Source organism: Eriocheir sinensis, chromosome 10 (assembly GCF_024679095.1).
Source record: "Eriocheir sinensis breed Jianghai 21 chromosome 10, ASM2467909v1, whole genome shotgun sequence".
Taxonomy (NCBI): domain Eukaryota; kingdom Metazoa; phylum Arthropoda; class Malacostraca; order Decapoda; family Varunidae; genus Eriocheir; species Eriocheir sinensis.
Window position 1 is genome coordinate 15,699,710 of NC_066518.1, and position 23,167 is coordinate 15,722,876.

At 42.0% G+C, this 23,167-nt stretch overlaps 2 protein-coding genes and 2 non-coding genes across 9 annotated transcripts in view; 1 reads left to right on the forward strand and 3 right to left on the reverse strand.

Moving 5' to 3' along the window:
- LOC126996636 (protein Aster-B-like) overlaps positions 1 to 14,097 on the forward strand; it is an 84,806-nt gene extending 70,709 nt beyond the window's left edge. For 4 of the 5 annotated variants that reach the window (XM_050857319.1, XM_050857321.1, XM_050857322.1 and 1 more), the window contains one exon: positions 1,099 to 4,719. In XM_050857319.1, coding sequence (XP_050713276.1) covers positions 1,099 to 1,332 — 234 coding nt within the window. In that variant the 3' untranslated portion in view covers positions 1,333 to 4,719. Of the gene's footprint in view, positions 1 to 1,098; positions 4,720 to 7,588; positions 7,682 to 13,796 lie in introns of those variants that run through there. The other variant, XM_050857320.1, reaches the window with a different exon arrangement.
- Positions 14,098 to 16,634: 2,537 nt separating this feature from the next.
- On the reverse strand, positions 16,635 to 16,705 carry LOC126996710 (small nucleolar RNA SNORD18). The gene has a single exon (XR_007751386.1). It is a non-coding gene; the product is annotated as a small nucleolar RNA SNORD18 (small nucleolar RNA).
- Positions 16,706 to 17,369: 664 nt separating this feature from the next.
- On the reverse strand, positions 17,370 to 22,975 carry LOC126996637 (60S ribosomal protein L4-A-like). 2 transcript variants are annotated; one of them, XM_050857324.1, is made up of 8 exons: positions 22,818 to 22,975; positions 20,450 to 20,624; positions 18,878 to 19,123; positions 18,646 to 18,770; positions 18,260 to 18,479; positions 17,913 to 18,063; positions 17,537 to 17,696; positions 17,370 to 17,430 (listed from the first exon to the last, which is right to left on the reverse strand). In XM_050857324.1, exons 1-8 carry the CDS (start codon positions 22,818 to 22,820, stop codon positions 17,419 to 17,421), a joined length of 1,092 nt encoding a protein of 363 aa, XP_050713281.1. In that variant the 5' UTR covers positions 22,821 to 22,975; the 3' UTR covers positions 17,370 to 17,418. The 2 variants fall into 2 exon arrangements, with proteins under 2 accessions (XP_050713281.1, XP_050713282.1); XM_050857325.1 differs by lacking the exon at positions 20,450 to 20,624 and having other exon boundaries at positions 22,818 to 22,839.
- Positions 18,540 to 18,609, reverse strand: LOC126996711 (small nucleolar RNA SNORD18). Its single transcript, XR_007751387.1, has one exon. It is a non-coding gene; the product is annotated as a small nucleolar RNA SNORD18 (small nucleolar RNA).
- Positions 22,976 to 23,167: the final 192 nt, after the last annotated feature.

Consider the following 23,167-nt stretch of genomic DNA (forward strand, 5'->3'; position numbering starts at 1 on the left):
AGACGTCTGTTTAAATCAGTGATTTTGTGGTGTCTGCAGCAGCTGGACCATTAACACCAAGAAAACAGAACTGTTATTGCTATTTATTCCACTGGAATTATTGACACTGTGACAAGGAAACCCACAGCAACACAGGTTTCATCCAACCAATAATACTTGAGTGACAGCTGCAGGAATAACATCTTGTGTAGAGCTGCCTATTAACCCGTGGGCTTCGACTATGGGAAAACCGAGAAGTGGCTGAGAAACGGCAACATTACACTGCATTTTGAGACTAATAAAAGAGCATGGAACATATATCAGAGTACTCCTCTCATAACCATAAAGCCGTTAAAAATATTTACTTATACTCAAACGCCATTCTTTTTGGGTGGTGTTTGTTACAAAATAAACAGTTTCGTGACACGTGGCATCTAGCCGAGATTTGCTTGTTGTCTGCTTTAGAGAATTTGACAAGTGATTACTGTATGGATAGCTAATTCAGTCTGCCATGACCTTACAGCACCACCTATGACAAATAAGCCCACCTCAAGATCACTCACCCACCACAATGACCCAGGTTATGCATGGTGGATTGCTCTATGCCGTCACCACCTACAATTAGCTCAAATTAAGCGTTTTGAGCCGAGCCCCAAACAGGGTCCGCCGTTTCAGCGGACCCACTCGCGGTAGCCCAAAAATGGGTCCGCCGACGCTGCTGGGTTAATTCCAGAAATATATACTGAGGGCTACTGAGAGAAAAGTTGCCTGCTGTGTGCCAGTCCATCACATGACCTATAAAACAGCCAGGATCAAACATCAAGTCAGCAGACACTGTGGGAGTGCAGGGCTGGAAAGATAATGCTGCCATGCAGTGTTGGGAAAACAGAACAACAGTCCTTGTGTCAATCCTGCATAAAGGCATAAAGAGAGGAGTGATGTGTGTACCAGTGCTGGTGGCACATGAAAATAGCAAGTAATGTGCAGCCTTTAGTTCAGTATCCAGAGTTGTTGTGTAGCTCCTGCCACAACATTAGGTGATTAATCTGAGCAGGTGTTTTAATATTTTAAGATAGATAAGATATAGCAAATCATTGCATTCCAAGCCTTTTCTTCTAGGCCGAGGAGTCCCTGCGCTCCCTCCACACCTCCATCCCTCCACACCACGCCTCAAGACTACAGTTACTTCTAAGACAAATTCAAAACCTTCACGAGGCAGAATCTCAGCGCCGGTCTCCCACAGAATCCAACCCCTGGAGTCAAGAAAACAATGCAGAAATGCCACTCAAAGGACCAAGTAGTGAAGAGCCAACTAGTGATAGTGTTATACAAAATTTACAAAGGGAACTTTGAGATTACTTCTAGTTTCTGAGGGACAGCGTAGAACCCCTTCATGTCTTTATTATGGCATGGAAGTGGACGTCTTGGTGTTTTTTCATCAAAGAGTTATCTAGTTCCTTCCATTTTGGACTGTGTTGTCTCAGCGTCCTTTTTGCACATTAATTTCAGTGTTTGTCTGGCTGATGGCACCAAGCCTTACCCGGAGCAGTAATGGTGATCTAGTCGAACAAAGTTGTAGAGATTAAAATCTGAATATAATATCAGTGTTACACCATGAATTTTATAACTATAATAAATCATGTATGTTCAAGGGTAACTTATGATTTGAATATTTAATTTTGGGAATTTTTGTATGAGTGAATGAAGGTTTTGCCAGCTCTTAATTTTAGGTCTAGTGTGAGTGTTGGATGGATGAAGTGGATCAAAGCAGCTCATTCCATTGTGCAACACTTCAGGTACCTCAGGAGTCTGCCTGATTTACGATGCCAAACCCACCCAGAATCATCATTAGTTGTCATCCTTCTAGAGCAAGTGCCACAATATTTCAAAAAGTCTTCTCTAGACATGCCATGGTAGAGATTTCAAATATCTTTCCTCATATAGGGGAGATAACTAACAAATAAAACACAGTAGATGCTCACTTCTTTAAGAATGAGTTATTATTTCATTGATTTTGCTTTCAGGAGGTATGCTACTCTTTGTGACCAACCTTAATATTTAGTTTGAACAGGCCAGCACTAGTCTGCACGGCTCCACTGGCAAGTGGGCTGGCTAGGCAGAAAGCAGTCAGTGAAGGTGTCTTTTTCTCTTTCCGTATCATGAAGCTGTCAAGAGCAGCACTGCTTGCTCCAAAACTTAGTAATGATATTGTTGTTTTATATTGTGCATCTGGATTCCTTTGACTTTTCACAAGACATTCCATTCTTACTCGTAAATATTTCCCTATTTATGATATCTCTCAGGAAAGTCCACCGCTTTACCAAACCAACATGATCTTTTCAGAGGAAAGATGGTTCAACTTATTACCCCATTGGTTGTTTGTAAATACAAACTTTGTTTTGAATTACTGGTCCCAGATATTTTAAGCCATTGTAACGAAACAACAGTCAAGTATCCATTGTACTCTGTTTGTAATGCTGGAGTTGGTTGTGCCTTCATGTATGGAGGAACCTCCATGGCTATGATTTCAAGCAACATCAATGATGACTGCCATCCAGCACATGTGGAGAAGGTTACCAAGAGCAATGGCCACACCATTTACATCTGTAACCACTACATATTTCATGAAATCACCCATTTCTTCTATTATTCCTATTTAGAAATATCAGACTCTGACCAGTGGACAAGTACAGAATTGATTCCAAGACCAACCTCTTGGGGAAACAGTTAGGAAAGTGTCCAATCCCCAAGCTCCCCCTCACAGCCTTGTGTATCACAGGAATGACTGAGGCCGATGACACTACCCAAGTGGCGAGTGGCAGGGTTGTTGCCATCTGATGCTTAGGGTTTTTAACTACACCAAGCAGTTTGGAATAGTGGTCAAAAACATCAAGGAACAATATAAGAGTCAAAGGGAGTTAGGCCACTCAGGAGAATGACTATTTCTCACATGACTTCTTACACTGTGAAGGTGATGCATTACTCTTCTTTAGATGTAATAGATTTGTATTATTGTTTATGATTATAACTGAGTAGTTCCTACATACATGGATGCTAAATATGCTATATAAATGAATTAGTACGCATTTAATGAGTGCATTCTTAAGGCCACAGCTTATCCATCTCGCCATTCATGAAGGTGTCCAGCATCTGCATCAGACAACAGTTAAAAGAGATAGATATTCAGTGGAGTAGTTGTACAGAGTAATGGTGTGTGGTAGTGTGCACTTAATATCAATACAAAAGAGATATTTTTGTCCCCCTGTTCATTTAATGCCATTGTCAGGGATGACATTTGCTAAAATGAAAGTACCACCAAAACATTGCTGAGCACAGAAGTATCGGAACTTTTCAGTTATAATTCTTACCATGTGATGGAATGAACGACATCACTGTTTGCAATACTAAGGGTAGATTCAACAGTGACAACAGAGGATATGAATACAGTGTTTTATTAGATGTGCCCGGAGTTAACACAAGTGGACCATGATGGCAGACCAAGAGTGAGGTTTTCTGTAAGGTTTGGAAAGTTGGACTTTCCATTTTTCTTTGTTTCATAAATTTAATTTCATGATGTCAATATTTACTGCAGTGATGTGCATGAATAAGTAATTGAACTTTACTGTTATGTACGTACAAAAGCCTATTTATGCTTATGGAACTAGTTATCTTGAATTCTTAAATACATTATTTCTTCTTAATTATCCCAAAATAACAAGTGAAGGTATTTTCATTGCCTCATTAGCAAAATGTCAAGTGTTTGTCTTAGTAATACCAAATACAGGGAGTAGAATTGTATTAATATGTGCTCCTTTTAGTATGTCTTAAGCCAGAATATTCATTGTTCTTCATTTCTATTGGCATTGTCAGAAACCACCTTAAGAGCCCTCCAGCTATCCTAGTATTATTTCTTAAGAGTTCACCCATGTCAAAACAGGTCTGTAGACATTCATCCCTCCATCAGGGTTGGAGGAGATTTTTTGCTGAAATTGGTGTTCTGCTTTTGCTCTCTGCCATCATTCTTGAACACTTGAACTAATGTGTATTTTTCATGAGGAATTTATCTACTTAAATCTGCTGTATATATGTAACTATAAATTTATGAATATGTTAAGCAATTCCATTTTGCTGGAGGGATTGGTGTGAGGCATTTGTTGGGGGAACATGTGAGGTGAATATGCTGCCTTACCTTGTCCCTTCAAAAAGCGCAGCGCTCACCCTCATCCCCAGCGCACTTTATGTATATATTATATTTATGTACCAGTCAAGCACAACAATTTATTTGCAAGATTTTTTCCATAATTGATTGCACAGTTTTCTCAAAGACTCGTTGACTAGCACTATTCATCACATATTGCACGGAAACTGTACAATAGCAATAAAATTTCAATTATTTTCTTCATGAGCGATGATGTTTTAGTGTCACGAGCTGTCTGTGATACAAGTAGGCATAAGTAATGTTTTCTGTATGTTTTCTATATTTTGTTCCTATATTTTCATTGTATTTGGTTACTGAACACTTCTATGATTGTGAGCTGCCTTCCCTCCGTGGCCGGCAGGCAACAGCGTACTCAAACTTAAGTTACTTAAGATGAATTTTTACTCATGAAAAACTTAAGTATGCACTGCTTTTCCAGTCATGTTTTTTGGGGAAGACTTTATAGCTAAGGAAAGAGTGAAGAAAGAAACACATGTCATGTACATGTTAATTTATCTAATATTAAATATGGCTTTATTTGCTTTTAAGAATACTGATTCCACCTCATTTTAATTCTACTCTCCTGAGCAGGGAAACTCTGTAGACTTCAGTTACTGGCTGTATTTTGTTCAAAGCTTTGCAGAACCAAACATCTCGGTCTCCATTGAGTTCCACAGTTCCACTGCTGCAGTAGTCTCATTGCCAGGCATTTCCCAAGGTTTAGAAATATGAAATTGTGTCTTTCCCTGTTCTTCCATGCTTTTCTTAAGTAATAGAGTGAGAAATACCTGGGAAGCTACATCATATCTAGTCTAATTAAGTCCTGATGGGCAAGGGTTAAGAAACTACTACGATAGTTTGAAAATTATTTACCCAATGCTTGAATCACTGCATCTTGTGTGCTAGTACTGGCATGGAAGAACCCCCAAACTACGCAGTGTACATACAGTATTTCTAAGCATAAAGTAGGCTGTTACATGTTATAGTTCAATAAAGAGGCACCATGTATACAGTATCTGACTTTCTGTATATCAAAGGACATCTAAAATAATGAGACAATCGACTTAATGAAGCTAATTAAATTGAACACATTTTCATTTATGCCTGACATTTGAATAATCATGTGTACAGACAATACAAGTCCTTCAAGAATGGCATGCTGCTAATAGGTTCTCACCTGGCCTACTCCACTGGTGGACTTCCCCAACGTAGGCCAGGGAAGCCACACGCCACAGGTGCGCCAGCCCTATACTATGAAGCAGCCAAGGGAAGCATGAAGCCCTATACCATGGAGCAGCGATGTGTGTAAAGGCCGGAAGGTGCAACATGGGGCAAAAATGTGCTCAGTGGCTAACAAAAATTGTACAAAACACTGTTAGTGAGCAGGGTTAAGGGGTTAAAAACTGACCTGTTCTGAATAGACAATGTCCTGGAGCAAAGAGTCCCACAAATCAATGCTTCTAATACTGAAGAACCCCCTAATATCTGTCCGCACATAGACACAAGATTTTTTATTGGTGTCCTGTAGTATGGGTGGTGGACAAAGAAACAAGTCCTCAGGACTGACAGAGCAGCAGCTGTGAAACAGATGCCGGAATATTTAATCAATGTCATGTCAAAGACATGTTTATGGCATCCAGCACTCTGACAGGTTTAGGGGAGTAGGAAAGCACCACTGCCCTGCCAACCATACCCAGCTCCTTTTCTTGGGGACCACCAGGTTGGTGCAGCCAAGACACAATCTCATTGAGCCAGGTTTACGTCTGGCGTGCTCTCCATGCATGTCCACAGCAGTGTTTCTTAACCTTGTAACCATTCCTTTAGGAATGGGTTTCCCTCCATGCCCCCTTTGCATCTTTAGAGAAGATTCCCTTACAGATTAAAAAAAAAAAAAAAAAAAAAATGGTTAGTCTAAGTAGACTATAGAAAGCATTACTTTTCCCCAGGGTTCACACAGCCCTGGAAATAACTAATGCCCCCCCAGGTTAAGAACCACTGAACTACAAGGTAGGGGCAGGTCTGTCTGGATGAGGAGTGCAGCGTCCTCAACCTCCCCAAGCTGGTTCTCTCTTTTTTTCTCCTGGTTGATGTTTCTTTCTGGGTAGTGATTTGGAGGATAACCTCACCTAACAAATGAGCTCAGAAGGCTGAAGGTGGATATTGTGGGACTCTTGAGACAAGGAGGCCTGGCAGTGGCAAGACCAGTAGTGAGGGGTACTCCTACTACTGGTCTGGTATGAGCAATGGTACCTGTGTTTGGGGGATAGGAAGCTATAGGCATCTCCAGCCTGCTGCAGTTATTTGTGGTTGAGGTTACTCTGGTTGATGAGAATATTATGTGAGAGAGACTGAAGCACACCCTGGGCTTCATGTCTCTTGTCGCAGTGTATACTCCTACCGAGACGTGTGAAACTGGAGGTCTGACCTTCGGAACTTCCATCATCAAGGCAAAAGCTACAGCATTCTTCCTATCTCCTGTCAGCATACTGTTGTCCATGGGCACCTTGGTCAGCCCTCCCAGCCAGGTAGCCTCCTGTCCCTTCAATGAGGTACACAAAAACTCTGACACAATGTTGTTTTATTCAGAGGTTGTAATAGTTGAAGTGTTATAAGTCTGAGGATATAGCAGTAGAGCCCCACTTAGCGCGAGATCAACTTGCGCGAACCGCAATTAGCGCGAGCCACCATCTACCAAGAAAAAAATTAATTAGCGCGAAAGCCTCAGTTAGCGCGAGTAGCCACCACGACTGAATTTTGAAAATTGCGCCAAGCCGCCATGATGCGCAGCACAAGCCGCCATGATGCGCGGCACAAGCCGCGAGAGCCCTTACTTTAGCAGACGACGCCATGTTGATACAGGGCAAGTGCTTTGTTTACGTTGTGGATGTTGATACGGGCAACTGACCTTGGCCGTGTGTAACCCACACCCGGAAAATTTGGATTTGCCGGTTGTCCAAGTGTGATGCTGACCGGGTGAGCGCCGGCGATGACGTCATCGGACTCCCAGCGAATCACAAGCGTGTTTTCAGAGCTCAGCCAATCGTAGGTTTTTTTTTTTTAATGTGTGATTATTTTGAGTAATTATCAAACCCAAAAAGTCAGACCCACGTGTGCACCAAATATTTTTTTTCATATTGGTTACTTAATTTTTTTTTTTTTAATTCAGTTAGCGCGACCGCGTTCATCCACCTAATTGTCGCGGTAAATGGGGCTCTACTGTTTGTTTGTTTGTTTATGTCTGCCTGTCTCTGTCTCTTTTGTCTGTTTATTTCCCTGTTTCTTGTCTGTCTGTATGTATGTCTTTCACTATTATCTGTCTGTCCTGTTTTGTCTGCATGCTTATGTCTGTTTATCATTCTGTTTGTATGTTTGTATGCTTGAATATCTAATGTCTGTCTGCCTCTCTTCAAGCCAGCTCGTCCTGATGCCTGGTCCTTGGAACTCCATCGAGAGGTCTTCTGTTGGCACATCTCTCATCTTCCCATGGTCCTTCTTTTCTTAAAGGTATACTGACTCTTTCATCCTGTTTTTGAAGGGATTTTACCAGACATGCAGTTTATAGTAATAGCAGTAGATTATTAGATATAGAGGTTTAAGGGAGTCATAGTTTTCATGATAATATTAGTGATGGTAATGGCAGCTTACCTAGAAGCTGCCTGGTTCCCACATAAGGATAACAGTAATAGAAACCCTGTAAAAGAGCCCATGTCTGCAGCCTTTCACACCTTCAATGTCCACTTTGCTCTTGGGGCCATTGGTAGCTCAGATAGGGCATTTGACCAAGCTCCCTAGACCTAATACTACCCTGCATGTTGCTTGTGCTCCCTGGCTCCCATCCAACACTTGCCTGAACACAGTCTAACCACTAATGGATAAGCAGCATGCACTATTTGAAAAAACAGCAACGTGTTTTCAGGCAGGAGCGCTGAGTAAAGCCGGTATTTCACTGGAACGATTTTGCTCGGAACCCAGACCTTCGGGCTGAATGGTGCAGCCTGGCGCCTGTTGCCAAGGTCCATCAGGCGGCAATGTTGCATGAGCCACGTAGCCAAGTGATATTTAAGGTTTACTGAGTTGTTGTCTTTCCCTCTAATCCCAAGCCATTCATAACACCATGCAGTTGTATTATGGATGTATATATATTCCATAAATAGATAATGTACAGACTACCAGTGAGACAGATCGCCATGTGCAGGTCATCGCTGATCTGTAAACACAAAGGAAGAACAAACAACAGCAGACCTGCTGGTCCTTACGAGGCTGTTTGTGACAGTGACAAGCTACACTAACTATCTAATCAAAGGTGGAAGATGAAGGACAGCAAAGGCGAAGGCTCCTCCCCACTCCCCCATCCCTCCAGCCAAAGCTGGCAGGAAAGGAAAAAGAACCATGCAGCATGGAAAAACTGCATGGAAATTATGTAGGAAAGAGGAAAGAACTACCATTACTGCTACCACTAACCGGGCGATAAAAGCGGATAAGGACACCAGTATTCGAAAGAACTTAACGTTATTACAACAATGAGTAATATTTTAGCTGCTGGTTGGATTCAAAATACTTGTCTAATCTATTCTTGAAGGCCGTAACTGTTGTACTATCAACGACATCACAGGGTAGAGAGTTCCAAACATTAACAATTCGATTGAAGAAGAAGTGTTTAGCTTCGTGCGACAAGAATCTTTTACCACTTATCTTAAAATTGTGATTTCTTCTTGTTCTATTTGATCGATCAATTGTAAAGTAATCTTCCGCATTAATATCACTGAATCCTTTAAACATTTTAAACACTTCTATTAGATCGCCTCGCATTCTTCGTTTTGATAGGCTGAATAAATTTACTTCTTTAAGCCTTTGTTCATATGATAAATTTCTCAACCTAGGAATCATCTTTGTTACTCTTCGTTGAACCTGTTCCAACTTTTCTGTCTTTTCTGTAATAGGGAGACCAAAACTGTACACAGTACTCTAGACGGGGTCGAACCAATGAATTATAGTTTTAATATTACTTTTTCCGATTTATTATTAAAGACTCGTCCAATGAAGCCAACCAATTTGTTTGCAGTTTTAACTACCTCTGAGCAATGCTGACCGGGCTTTAGATCGCTTGATATAGTGATTCCAAGATCCTTTTCTTTACTTACTGCAGAAAGTTGTTGGCCATTCATTATGTACCGAACGCGATTGTTATTTTTTCCGATGTGCAACACTTTACATTTGTCAACGTTAAATTTCATTTGCCATTGATTGGCCCAACGTGCAAGTCGATCTAGATCTGATTGTAAGGCTTCTTCGTCGAGTGTCGCAGTTACTTTACTAGCAATTTTTGTGTCATCAGCAAATTTTGATACTTTGCAAGTGAGCCCATCATCAATATCATTAACATAAATTAAGAAGAGCATGGGACCAAGCACTGATCCTTGAGGTACGCCGCTTCTGACATTGAGCCAGGTAGATGAAACTCTGTTTAGAACTACTCTCTGTTCCCGCTCAGAGAGCCAGTCCACAAGCCAATTGTGAATGTTACCCGAGATACCGTGCGGCAATAGTTTGCTGAGCAATCGTTGGTGGGGGACCTTATCAAATACCTTTTGAAAATCCAGATATATGATATCTACTGATCTGCTTTCATCGAACACCTCAAAAATATAATGAAAAAAATCAAGTTAGTTAAACACGAACGTTTACTATGGAAGCCATGTTTTGTGAATTGTTTATTAAATTATTTTCTTTGAAAGAAATTCACCATATTGTCGCGAATGATAGTCTCCATTAACTTACAAACAATCGATGTCAGGCTAATTGGTCGATAGTTTCCTGGATGAGACTTGTCCCCCTTTTTGAAAATTGGTGTGACATTTGCTAGTTTCCAATCCGACGGAACTTTTCCAGCTGTTAAAGATTTATTGAATATGATGGAGAGCGGTTTACAAATTTGATGTTTGATTTCTTTTAAGACCCTAGGGGTAATTTTGTCTGGACCAGGAGCTTTGCTGACTTTAATCTTTTTAATTGTGCGTAAAATGTCACTTTCTATGATGAGCACGCCACTTAACATCTTTTCGGTCCTTCTAACCTCCGGCGGTTGAGGTGATAAACAATCTTCGTCGGTAAATACGGATGCGAAAAAGTTATTTAGGATTGTAGCCATTTCATTTTCATCATTCGTGTGGTTACCATTATCATTAGCAAGCGGTCTGATACCACAAGTGAGTGACTTTTTATTATTTACATAGCTAAAAAATTCTTTAGGATTAGATTTACTTGTTTCCGCTATATATTCTTCAAGATTTTACTTGCTTCTTTTTATTAATTTTTTGGTTTTGCATCGAATTCTGTCCAACTCTAGTTTGTCAGCCTCACTCTGAGTTGATATGTATCTACTACATAAGCATTTTTTAAGAGATAGGCTATTTTGAATTTCGTTATTCCACCATTTGGGTTTCTTCTTAAAAGCTGAACGTCTGTTACGATAGGGTACGCATATGCTTATGGCATTGTTCAATATTGTGGTGAAGGCCCCCTAAGATTTATCAATATCTGTTTCCGCTGAGATTTTAGTCCAGTCAGAATTATTTAGAATTGATCGGAGTCTTACGAAATTCGCTCTCTGATAATCAGGCACTTTTCTTTACTAGGAGTTACTTTACTTTCTTTCATATTGATACTGAATGTGATTGTTCGTTGATCGCTAGAACTAAAAATTGGACCAACATTTACTTCGTTAACTAGATCACCTGTTGTTGAAAAGATAAGGTCAAGTATATTATTTTCCCAAGTCGGTTCTTGAACGTGTTGATGTAAATCACTTTCTAGTAAATTTGTGTACAGGTCAACCCCTGTATGACAGTTCAACGGTTCACCCCATCTTTTCACTGGCAAGTTAAAGTCCCCAACAATTACTGCCTCGCAATTGCTACTTGTTTCTAATAATAATTCACTTAACGCGTGGTCGATATCAAGAGTCTGCCCTGGCGGTCTGTAGATAAGTCCAATTACTATTTTACGAGATTTATTTTTAATTTCAATGAAGACAGTGTCTACATTGGTTATAATATCTGTTTTTGACGGATACTGGATGGAGAGAGTTGTGGATATAAAAGATAATGCCTCCACCCTGTCTGTTCTCTCTTTCATGACTAAAGATGGCATTACCCGGTAATCTATATTCCACAATGAAATCTCTATTTGAAGTGTCTATCCAAGATTCTGTGACTCCGATGATGTGATAATGATTTGTAGCTGCGAGGACTTCTAAGTCTTCAAATTTGTTACGTAGGCTACGAGCGTTTACATAGCAAGCTTTAATGTGATTCAAGTCGGGGGTTTCGCAGGTTGAGTGCTCCCTTACGGTGGAACTGCTGGTGTTCTCGCCTCCGCGTTTTTTGGCCTTCGAAGAGCCACTTGGTCACAGAGCAGCCTCCCGAAACGGGCTGCTCCAACAGGGTTTAAGTGGATGCCATCAGCAAGGAACAAGTTTGAATCGTAGTAAAAACTGTTCCAGAAGTTAGTGAGACAAAGAGGGTGTTTCGGTTGGCATTTCTCATGACATTATCGCACGCTGCGGTGATGTCGTCCAGTCTGGCACCTGGGTAGCAGTAACGTTTTCTGCGGCCGTTTGATGAACGACCACAGAACTCAACCAGCTGGCCACGCACCATGGAGTCCCCAACTAGGCAAGTCTCAAACTCATCCTCCATGGTGTCTGCCAGCACCTGGAACCTATTGAAGGTAGTGGGGGTCAGTAAATCCTTGGTTGTGTGCTTTGGTTTGGCTCCATTCCTTACAGGTTGGAACCCGACATCCTGTGAAGCAGGAAGAGAAGCGTTAAGTGGGGCAGGCTGGAAGTTGTCCTGTGAGGCAGGCTGGGAGTTAGCCTGTGAGGCAGGCTGGGGGTCAGCCTGTAAGGCAGGCTGGCGGTTGTCCTGTGAGGCAGGCTGGGGGTTAACCTGTGAGGCAGGCTGAGAGTCAACCTGTGGGGCAGGTAACACGTCCTCCCGTGAAGCAGGAGGGTCATCTGGAGAGGGCACAGTCTCGGTGGAGGGCCTCTCCACCATCAATGGTGGAGTCACTGCCACATTATTTGAAACAAATTCCTGAAGGGCTTTGAATTTCTTTTCAAGATCATCATGTTTGACTTTCCATTCAGTCACAGCCTTCTGAAGTTGTAATCTTTGAATGCAGAGGCGGCAAGTTCTACTCAGCTGGAAGTACTGAGCTGCAAATCGTCCGGGACAGACGTCACACTTAAGGTTCGAAGGCATTGTTAGAAATTTAAGCGAGTTAACAGTTTGGGCAAATGTTAAAAGCGCTTTCGAAATTACTTAAAAGTGTGACCATAAATTGAATTGGATAAAAATTGTGCATGGAAATTAGATACTGCTGTGTTAGATGCCTCCAACACTGGGAGTTCGCTCCCACAGGGTCTTGAAAACGCCTCAAAGACCAATCGCTTATCCTGAGCCTCGGTCACGAGAGACTTTCACAACCCGGCGCTTTTCAGCTATTATCCTCGAAGTTTTGTCCCATAGAACGGGGCCGGCGTAGTCACTCAGAGCAGAGCTGGCAAGGGAGGAGAGGAACCAGCAATTCGTTCCCACTCTCCGAAACGACCCTTTCGAGGCCTGGCCAGTGGCACCTTTCACCAGGTGTTCTCCACTACCTCTAGAGAGTATCAGACGCCCTTCCTGAGAGACCAAAAAGCTGAAATATTCCTTGAGTATAAGAAAAACCCTCAGAAACTCCACGTAGAAGCCGGGAGGTACAACCTCAAATGGCCCACAGAAGACTTCTCTTTCAGGAGAAAACAAGAACCAGCTGTTATGCAGAATAGGGATGGGAGTACCATCGATAGAGGGGAGGGACGGGGAGCTCATACTGACAACTGGTTCCCAGGGAGACTTTTTAGTGTAGAGGTCGCCACACTCCTCTACACTGCAGGCCTAAATAATTAGGCACAGTCCAGCTGACTAGGACCCTGGAACTCCAGCCATCGTCTCATAAAGAGATCCTCTGCCTGCAGTCCAATCCACCACCACCACTGCTGCTGCCCAGAGGCTTGACCATGACCCTGGCATGGATGACAGATCAGGTATTACACCTTGTCCTAGGGTGACTCGAGACTATGCAATGGGGTTTCCCAGGCCAAGCCACAGGGCTCAACCACATCATGTCTAATGATCTCAATTGATCATCCCATAGGTCACACAAGTCTACAGATTTTAGTCTACTAATTGATGTTTTTTTTGCAGAGTACAGTAACTTAGATTCACTGCACTTAACCTGTAGCAGTACAGTTTTTACTAATTTGATACATATCACAGGTTTAGTGCAGTGTGACTTGCAGCAAAAGCTACTTTAATTGTGTAAAGTATAGGGTGTAATATCAAATTTGATGCAATTCTTGGGATTTTTGGCTTTAAAATCACTATAAGTCGAAAATGCTTCTTCAAGCCTGCGGAGAAAGACCTGAGAGAATTTGGATAAAAGAAACTTGTTTGACTGTCCCAGAAGTTTATTTCAAATCTTCCATACACTTTTCAGCTGTACAAACATGACAAAGTGGTCAATACATCTACATTGAGGGTTCCAACTTTCTTCTAAGTTGAACATCTCTCCCCAGCCCCAAAAGAATGGAACGGATAGCTGGGAGAGTGACTGGCGGCTTCATCGCATGCTGCTGTGTCTGCAAGGTGTCACCAGTCCCAGCGGCAGCTTGGTTGAGGGTTCCAATGGCTGACGGACACCAGTTCACCACACACCTGGAAGAAGCAGACACCAAAATGAGAACAGTTCCCACCCCATCAGCACCAATCAAGTCTACAGTACCAGAACCAAGAACATTGTGAATTAACTAAAATCAGTCATAATCAGTCGCAAATACTTTGTAAGGTTGTACAATAAACGTGTATTGGTCTTGAGAATTCTCGTTTCGTCACACCATAAAGCCCATCTAGGGAGTGTCTTTTAGGCACAATTGACATGGAAATTATCATTATTTGTTTTTAGCAATTTCAAGTTCATAAATGGATAAATGATTTAAATACTTAAATTTTCTTGCAAAACTAGAATTTCAAAACAAATTACACAAGTATAAAATATACTTGTGTAATTTGTTTTGAAATTCTAGTTTTGCAAGAAATATCATACATGTCACATCCAGAACTATCCACTGACTGAATCATAATTAGCATAACTTTAGGTTTACTACTAGAGATCAATGAACAAAGATAGTGCCAGATCAGGGAAAGTTACAAATGCTTCAGCTTTGACAACCCTCCTTGAAGGAACAGGTATCAGATATAGAGATTGGCGAGATAGAAGAGATAAAATGTACAAGTTCTCATTCTTTACCTTACAAATAACTATCACATGCTGGTAATGTGTCCATATCCAGAGGCTGCAGCTGCTGCATGGATAAGTTACTGAAGGCCATCCAGTCTTCCAAGGTTGCCTGGAAGGAAGATCATGCTTAGATTGATACATACAAGACGAGGAGTCCTTAAATTTTTCAATACGTCAGGTGTCAAGTGCATAATCATGAGCTATTCATAACCCAATGCTCTGAAAAAAGGTTTCATCATTTAAAATTGTCCATGATCAAATTTAGTGATCCAAGACACTGGAAAAAGACATCAATATTCAAGATCTAAGACTGGCCAATTAATACTTACATGAAGGAAAATACGAAGGGACAGCTCTTGATGACAGCCACGCCACATTAACCTGGAAGAGTGGATGCTTAGAAAAGAAGGTTTGGAGAGATGACGATGGGATCGATTTCCTTTCAGAGAGGGCAAGTGTTTAATCAAGGATCATTCAATAATACGTCATCATGATATAACACATTCCAGCTCAGCAATCAAGAGGGTCTATACTTACTTGTATCATGACGACAGTGCCTGAAGTAGCTAATACTCGTCAATCTGAAACCAAGGCCAACAAACCATTTATAATAAAGGGGCTTCTAAACTTATGGAAGCAACAGACAAAATATATCTCAGAGAGGGCAAGTTTATAATCAAATACTCATAAACTCAGAACGGTCATCATGTATTGAAGACTGGAGACTGGTTCCAACCACATGTTAAGTAGTATGAAACACTGTGTATATTCAGTTTGCTTTCAGTTTATTTCTTAAGGTGTGGAAGACAAAGTTTCATGCCTTCCTGTACTCACCAGAGGAGTCCTTCAGCAAATCTGGTCTCTTCCTTTCAACATGTAGACCAAGAAACAGAGGGAGGAAGCAACCAATCCTCATCAATCTGAAAACAAGACCAACGAACCATTAATAAAGGGGCTTCTAAATTTATGGAAGCAATAGACAAAATATATTTCAGAGAGGGCAAGTATATAATCAAATACTCATAAACTAAGAAAGGTCATCATGTACTGAAGAGCATGTGTGGTCAGTTCACTTTGTTGTATTCTCCTCTACTCACCAGTTGGGTACTTCAGCAATCCTGGCCCCATCCTCCTGACATGTAAACCTGCAAACACAGCATTAGTTAACACAGGTGCGACATTTGGGGTCTTGCAATATAAAGAATAATAATTTTTCAGAGAGCTGGGATTGTATTCAGTACCGTTCATATTGGAATTTTACATCATGTGTATTACCTACGTCAAGAAAGCCTCAAAAGCAAAGCATGAAGGGAATTGGTACAATTGTGATAACATTTATCTTTAAAAATTACGAATGCTGGACAAAACTATAAAAAAATTCTGCTTTACTTTCACTATTAACATAATTGGTAAAAATCCAAGTTAACCCAATAAATATTTAAAGATTTAACTGTAATTCTGTTTATTCACTGGTTAGTCAATCAGTTCATGAGCACATTTTTAGTAAATATAAAAAGTGACATACTTACAGAGTCACTACTTGATAAATCTTGAGAATCAGTTTCCTCCTGCGAAAAAAAAAAAAAAATCTTGTTAACAAAAACTTCATGACACAAAGGCTGCTCATCATGGGACATCCTCAGAGAGCTGGGTTATGTTCATAACAATCATAGCAAATCGTTTCATCCCTTGAAGTTACTGAAATAAACTTGGGAAAAAGCTGAAGACAGAAGAGAGGGGACTTGATTACAAAGTTCAAATTAGTTAAAGGATTACATCAAATAGAAGAATTGGTGCATGGCATGAGCTGGAAGTGAAGGTGGAGTGGGCAAGGAACACCCTACACTTAGAAGTTTGACAGAAGTAGGTGTAGACACCTGCTGACAATTAACTTAAATTCAGAGATGCATTCACTCCAAACAGCTTACCTTAAGACTTGGATGCAGCAGCAAGGTGATCACACCTATTTTGAAATTCTCATGTGCCAACAAAGCCCTTAAAGCCTTGCTGGGCTAAGTCGCAACCCCCCTGCACTGAATTCTTCTCTCTGCACCTCTGTAAAAAAATTCTTGTAAGTATAACAGAAAGTCATGTGAATAATTTGTTATTTAAATTACTCCTCAGACCTCTTTAATGAATCATAAGTGTCATAAACACGGACCAAGAGGTATTTTCTCATCATTCAATATTAAATATTCCAGCTTTCAGTCCCAATATGGCCAACAAGTTGAGCTGAAGCATATTAGAATTCAATTTCTAATACCTATTTATCATTTCACTGGTTAGTTAATTAACACATTCTTTACATAAAATGGACACTTACATAAGAGTTGGAAGACTTGACAGATCTTGAGCATGGACATACCTGTGGAAAAGAAGAAAAAAACTTATTACAAATAAATTAATCACACCACAGCTGCTCATCATGAGACATCCTCAGAGAGCTGGGTTATGTTCATAACAATCATAGCAAATCGTTTCATCCTGTGAATAAACCTCAATATGTCAAAACATGCTGTCATTAAACCTATCTAACAAGATGTATTAACTCACTTGCACCCAAAAGCTTACCTCAGGACTTGGGACGCAGCACCTACAGGTGTTCTCAGCTCTCCAGTGTGTGCCAGCAAGGGTGTAGGAATCCCAAGGTCTTGGCAATGTTATTACAGTTTCTTCATCTGCAAACAATAGTTGTTAGCCCAGGGAGATAACATATGTGTAATCAAATATATCAGAACAGAGTTGCACACAAAAACTTACCCAGCAAAACCATTGTCTCTCATTCCATAACCATAAAGCTTCACACCAACACACCTAACCAACACCTTGCAAAGGATTAAGTAAATTGAAATTTGCTAATAGTTTTATTTAATTGCTGCTGGAGCATAAACAATGAAGATTTACTTCTTTGCCTGAAAATAAGATAAATAAATATTAGTGTAATGAACATTTTTTTGAAGTTTGATGTCATTATTTTGCTTTTATATTCTTTACACATCAATTTGTCAAACCACTCACCTCTGCTTGCTTAACCAGCTGCTGAGCCTTGGCCTTAATACGCTTGTTCTGCGCGTTATTGGCCCTCTTCTTCTCCACCTTGGCATAGGGGTTGAGCTGTAGCAAAGCGTGGCGGTTCCTAAGCGGGTTGATTTTAGTCTGCCGGCGCATCACAGTCTTCCTGGGATGAGAAATTACAAATTTAGAGGCATCAAACTCCAGTCCTTATGGAGCACCAAATATACTCAGATTCTTCATGCTTTTCATTCCACTATATGAACGATACAACTTCCATCAAATGTATATCCTTCAATGAGCACCAGGGACTAAAAACACATCCTACTATTAGATTGTGGTACCTATGATAAGTATCAAACATTGATACATCTCTACTTACTTGGGAGCCCTCAAAACAGCTTGGATTTCTTCAGATTTCAGAATACGAGCAAGGTCAGTGTTGGTCATCTTGGGCATGGGGAGGTTGTAACTCTTCTTCCTGCGAGACTCCTTACGCCAGGTGCCGTACAGGGAATCCAATTTACGGAAAGCTGAAAAAAAAGGTTGAATGATAATCTAGACAAACCTAAGCCATAATTTTAAATGAACTTGCCTTCTCATACTAAGTAAACTAATCTGGCAGAAGACTTGTCAAAAGCACACATCTTTATTTTATAACTTTAACAACTCTATTTAGACATCTTGATAACATGTAAAACTATTGACAGCAACAATAGGAAAGCTCACCAGACTCTGTCCAGATGCAGAACCTGCCAACATGTCCGCCGGGAGCAAGCTTCAGCAGGTTGAGCTTCTCCACGCAGATGGTATCCACGCCAGGAATGTTACGGAAAGCCCGGGTCAGGCCCTGGTCCTTGTTATAGATGATGAGGGGGCCGCGACGCTGGATGCGACGACGATTACGCATCTTACCCTTGCCAGGGCGGAACCTCTTGCTCTTGTACACCTGTGAACAAGCTTCATATTAGTGCTGGTAGTGTTAGGTAGACAGTTCACAAATCAACAAGTCCTCAGACCTCTTTAAAGAATCATTGTTGTCATAAACACGGACCAAGAGGAAAAACTCATCATTCAGCACAAAGAAGTCAGCTGGTGCTAGTAAGTTTTCCTACCTTGAGCACGTCAGTCCAGGCGCGGTGCTTCTTCAGCATCAGCACAGCCTCCTTGGTCTTGCTCAGCTCCTGGATCTTATCGGACACCACAAGGGGCATCTCAGGGACCTCCTGGATCATGTGTCCTGAAGAAGTAAAGTCCGTTTTTCTTACCAGGGATAAAACATTATACAAAATTTACAGGATCATGTACACCTTAATACACACACTAATACCCTGATGCTGTACCCACCTTTGGACATGACCAGGGCAGGGCTGGATGTGGCAGCGATGGCGGACACCATGGCGTAACGCTTCTGGTTCACCCCAATCTTGCGGTGCCACCTTCGCCAGGTCTTGGTGGGGGCAAACATGCGACCTCCACGGCACATGTTGCCAAAGGCACCCTGGCCGGAGCGGTGAGTGCCGCCGCCACGCACACGGGGGATACGAGCCACGGCACGGCCAGTTCCCCAGGACTCGGCAGACGTTTGGTGACCTAAAAAGGTTCAGGTTTAATGTCTCAGTACCAAAGCAATAGATAGCAACTTTTCTTCACTGAAACCAGATGAATGAGTAAACTACATGATTATTAGAACATAATGAGTCTGCAAGAGACTCTTAATAAACTTTTTGCCAATGTCTGCTGAATCTGAATCTATCTTAAAGTAAACCCATTACTACAATCTTTTTTTACCCTGTTCTCTTACTAACAAAACCTTATTGCTACCACCCTTATGAGAGCTCCTCGTCAATTCATAATCTTCAATCAGTTTCCTCACACAATAATTGTTTCACTCGTTTCTGTGCACAAACCATGGAGGGCCAGACACCTATCATAAGTGAACATGCTCTCTGCATAAGTAAAATCTCAGTGCACAGGCTTATCTGTACTCTGAGTCAGGTATGCAGCCCAATACATCACATCACCCAGCTGTCAGGGCAGAAACCTTCACAACATGAACCACAGCCTCTCAGACAAAGTTTCTCTCTAGTCTTTGGTATGAAATAGCCATTTTTTTTTTTACTTTCAAATACTGAAATATGCATTTAGATTTGGTTGGGGTTAAAGGCGTTCTCAGTAGTCACCGTCAAGTCAAACGATTGCAAACAAAACATCATTTTCACTGAAAACTAATTACAGCCCCGCTGCCAGGCAGGCGTCACCGCCTCATCCAGCGGCACAGATAAATTCCCAGTAGCTGTTGTGTTTACGTTCGCATGTATGAGTTCTGAGCCAACTCTAATTTTCTCCTTGTCTTAGTTTGATGTCTACTATAATATTCCAAAATTATACATTTCCTCGCCTGCACATGATGATTATATTGAGATGATGCATGAAACGCACCATCAAATGAAAAAAACCCAGCTCTGCTCCGGGAGTAAAGTCCACGAATTAGTCGGACAACGCTGCCTAGCAGTAAAAAAGATGCAAAATGTCATCAGAGAAGGCAGCATCTTCCCTTGCCTTATGGCATTTTCAGGTTGTTTTTAATGTGAAATGACAACAAAATAAATATTTCTTTATACAGCACTAACTCTCTGGGTCTCTATTTTATTCTTCAAAACATTCTTATGGGAAATCGACTGCGCTGTGGTTGGTTGTGTGTGACACTACTCGCTGATTGGCCAATGAAAAATGTCTGCTCGCGTTTGTTGGCGAGAGCCTTTTGGGCAAACATCCCAGAGCACGTTAGACCCCGTTCCCATCTGTCTGCCTTCGTTTGACTTGTCGTTGACACTATTGAAAATGCCTTAAGTGAATTCGCTCAAGTGCCAAAGGTTGCTGCCCCTCCCCCCCCACTCACTGCCCCACAGGACCCACCGGCATCCTTGTTGACAGCATAGGGCTGGCGGGTGTTCTTGGCCATCTGGTCGTGGACAAAGTTGACCACGTCAGGCCTGATGGGGGCGCGGAACACGGCCGGCAGTGACACATTCACTCCGGATGATGCTCCATCCGCGTGGACCCCGACCAGGGGCCTGGCACAGGTTGTTGCCTGCCGAGACAAAAAGGGTGAAACTAACTCGTCAAAGAACTGCTTCAAGAGCAAAGTATGCCCAAGATTCTGTATACACACCAACATCAACCACACAAGCTACACACTTTCCAGAGGAGAGTATCGAGATACCTCTTCTCCTGAAATTGACCTCTTCCAAACTTTTTTTGGGGGTATATTTCTGAAAGTGTAGCCTACTAATTTCGAGAAGCTGACTGCTTATTTCTGGACAAAATATGATGCGGTTTATCATGGAGATTTTTCTCTGGAAATCACTAAAGGATTGAATTTTCAATGCCTTTTGTGGACCTGGCACCGCAAAGTAGCTCGCAACGGTTGAACTTGGATACCCATGGGAAATCGAGGGTGTTGGGTGGGGGAGTGTATTTAAACTACTCCAACCAAACTTTACATAACCTCCAAACCAGGGGGGCCACAGCCCCCCCCCCATCTATATGAGACTTATTTCTCGTAACACCAGCTGGACCGCCGCCAGAGGCGGCTATGCTTTTGTGAATATTATCCAAAAGCTATTATGCTCATTTACAATAACTGTATCACTCATTTCTGTACACAAACAATGACGGGCCAGACACCTATCATAAAGAAACATGCTCTCTGCATATGTAAAATCTCAGTGCACAGGCTGATTGATCTGTACCCTGAGTCAGGTTAGCAGCTCAATACATCACATCACCCAGCTGTCAGGGCAGAAACCTTCAAATGAACCACAGCCTCTCGACATATTATAAGCCATTCCAAGTAAGTGACAGTGCTCATGGCAATCACAGCCTGAAACGGGATATTTCAACACCTTTCCCTTCTCAGGATAAGAAGGGAGCCTGCATAGACTTGCCCTGAGGGACCCCCGGACATTAGGGTGGGTGAAGCGACACCCCCCCTGGTGTATGGCCCCATTGATTGCATACTCCTCAGTAAGGCTGGATGTGAAAACTCGGGGGCTTGCGGTGAAATATGGACCGCACGGCGAGGCACAACCTTCCTCTCAAACTTTCATTTTTCTACGCCAATATCATTCATCATATACCAAACACGTAACCAACATGACATTTAGGTCACCAACACTCCTCGCTAAGGCTGGGAATAAAAACTTGCGGGTGACAATGAAACATGAACCGCATGGCGAGGCACAACTTTCCTCACAAACCTTCATTTTCCATCTCCAGTAGCAATTCACAATACAGAAAAACGTGACTGATGGGATATTCTGGTCGCCATCACTCCTCGGAAACGCTGGATATAAATAAAAACTTGGAAGCTGGAGGTGAAACGAGACAAAGCATGGCTGGGCGGCGCTTATCTAGAACCTTTGTAATGCCAATAACTTCGTATATCAGAAACCACATGACCGACGGGATATTACGGGAAGCGGGATATTCGGACATCAAACCACATGACCGACGGGATATTCGTATATCAGAAACCACATGACCGACGGGATATTCGTATATCAGAAACCACATGACCGACGGGATATTCGTAGATCAGAAACCACATGACCGACGGGATATTGAGGGAAGCGAGATATTGATGGGATATTCGTAAATCAGAAACCACATGACCGACGGGATATTGAGGGAAGCGAGATATTGATGGGATATTCGTAAATCAGAAACCACATGACCGACGGGATAGAGGGAAGCGGGATACTGACGGGATATTCGTACATAGAAACCACATGACCGACGGGATATTGAGGGAAGCGGGATATTGACGGGATATTCGTACATAGAAACCACATGACCGACGGGATATTGAGGGAAGCGGGATATTGACGGGATATTCGTACATAAAAACCACATGACCGACGGGATATTGAGGGAAGCGGGATATTGACGGGATATTCGTACATAGAAACCACATGGCCGACGGGATATTGATGGGATATTGAGGGAAGCGGGATATTGACGGGATATTCCACATCAGAAACCACATGACCGACGGGATATTCAAGTCGCCATCACTCCCCGGAAAACATGTATAAAAACTTGACTTTGGAAACAATTACATATGGACGGCATGGTCGGGCGGCACACACACACACACACAAACACATCTATTCAGCTATTTCCACACGTATTTTAACTTCCACACCATCTGTTAACGTCTTGAGGGAGAGATGAAGGTTATGTGAAGAGATAAATAGCAACAGGCGAGTGGTTCTATAGTTACCATCTTGAGAAATCCACGTCACGTCCTCCTCCGGTCACTCCTGTAAGAGAAAGAAGGAGTCCACGCGGAGGTTGCGATAGCCGAGCCTCCGAGCGACGTTGCCAGATCGCCCTATTGTCATATTTCTTACGGCTTTTCACCCACAACTACTACCCGAAAACATCACTACTTAGCACTTTCAACAAGATTTTTAATTGAATATAGGTACTTAAAGGTAGGAGAGACAGATTATGGCACGAAATTCATAAATAAAGTGTGTTAAGTGCATCAATTTGGCACCGCTGGAGAGAGGGATGAACCGGGGCTACCACACACGCCACGCAAATCCACACTTTCAGAGGAGTATTATT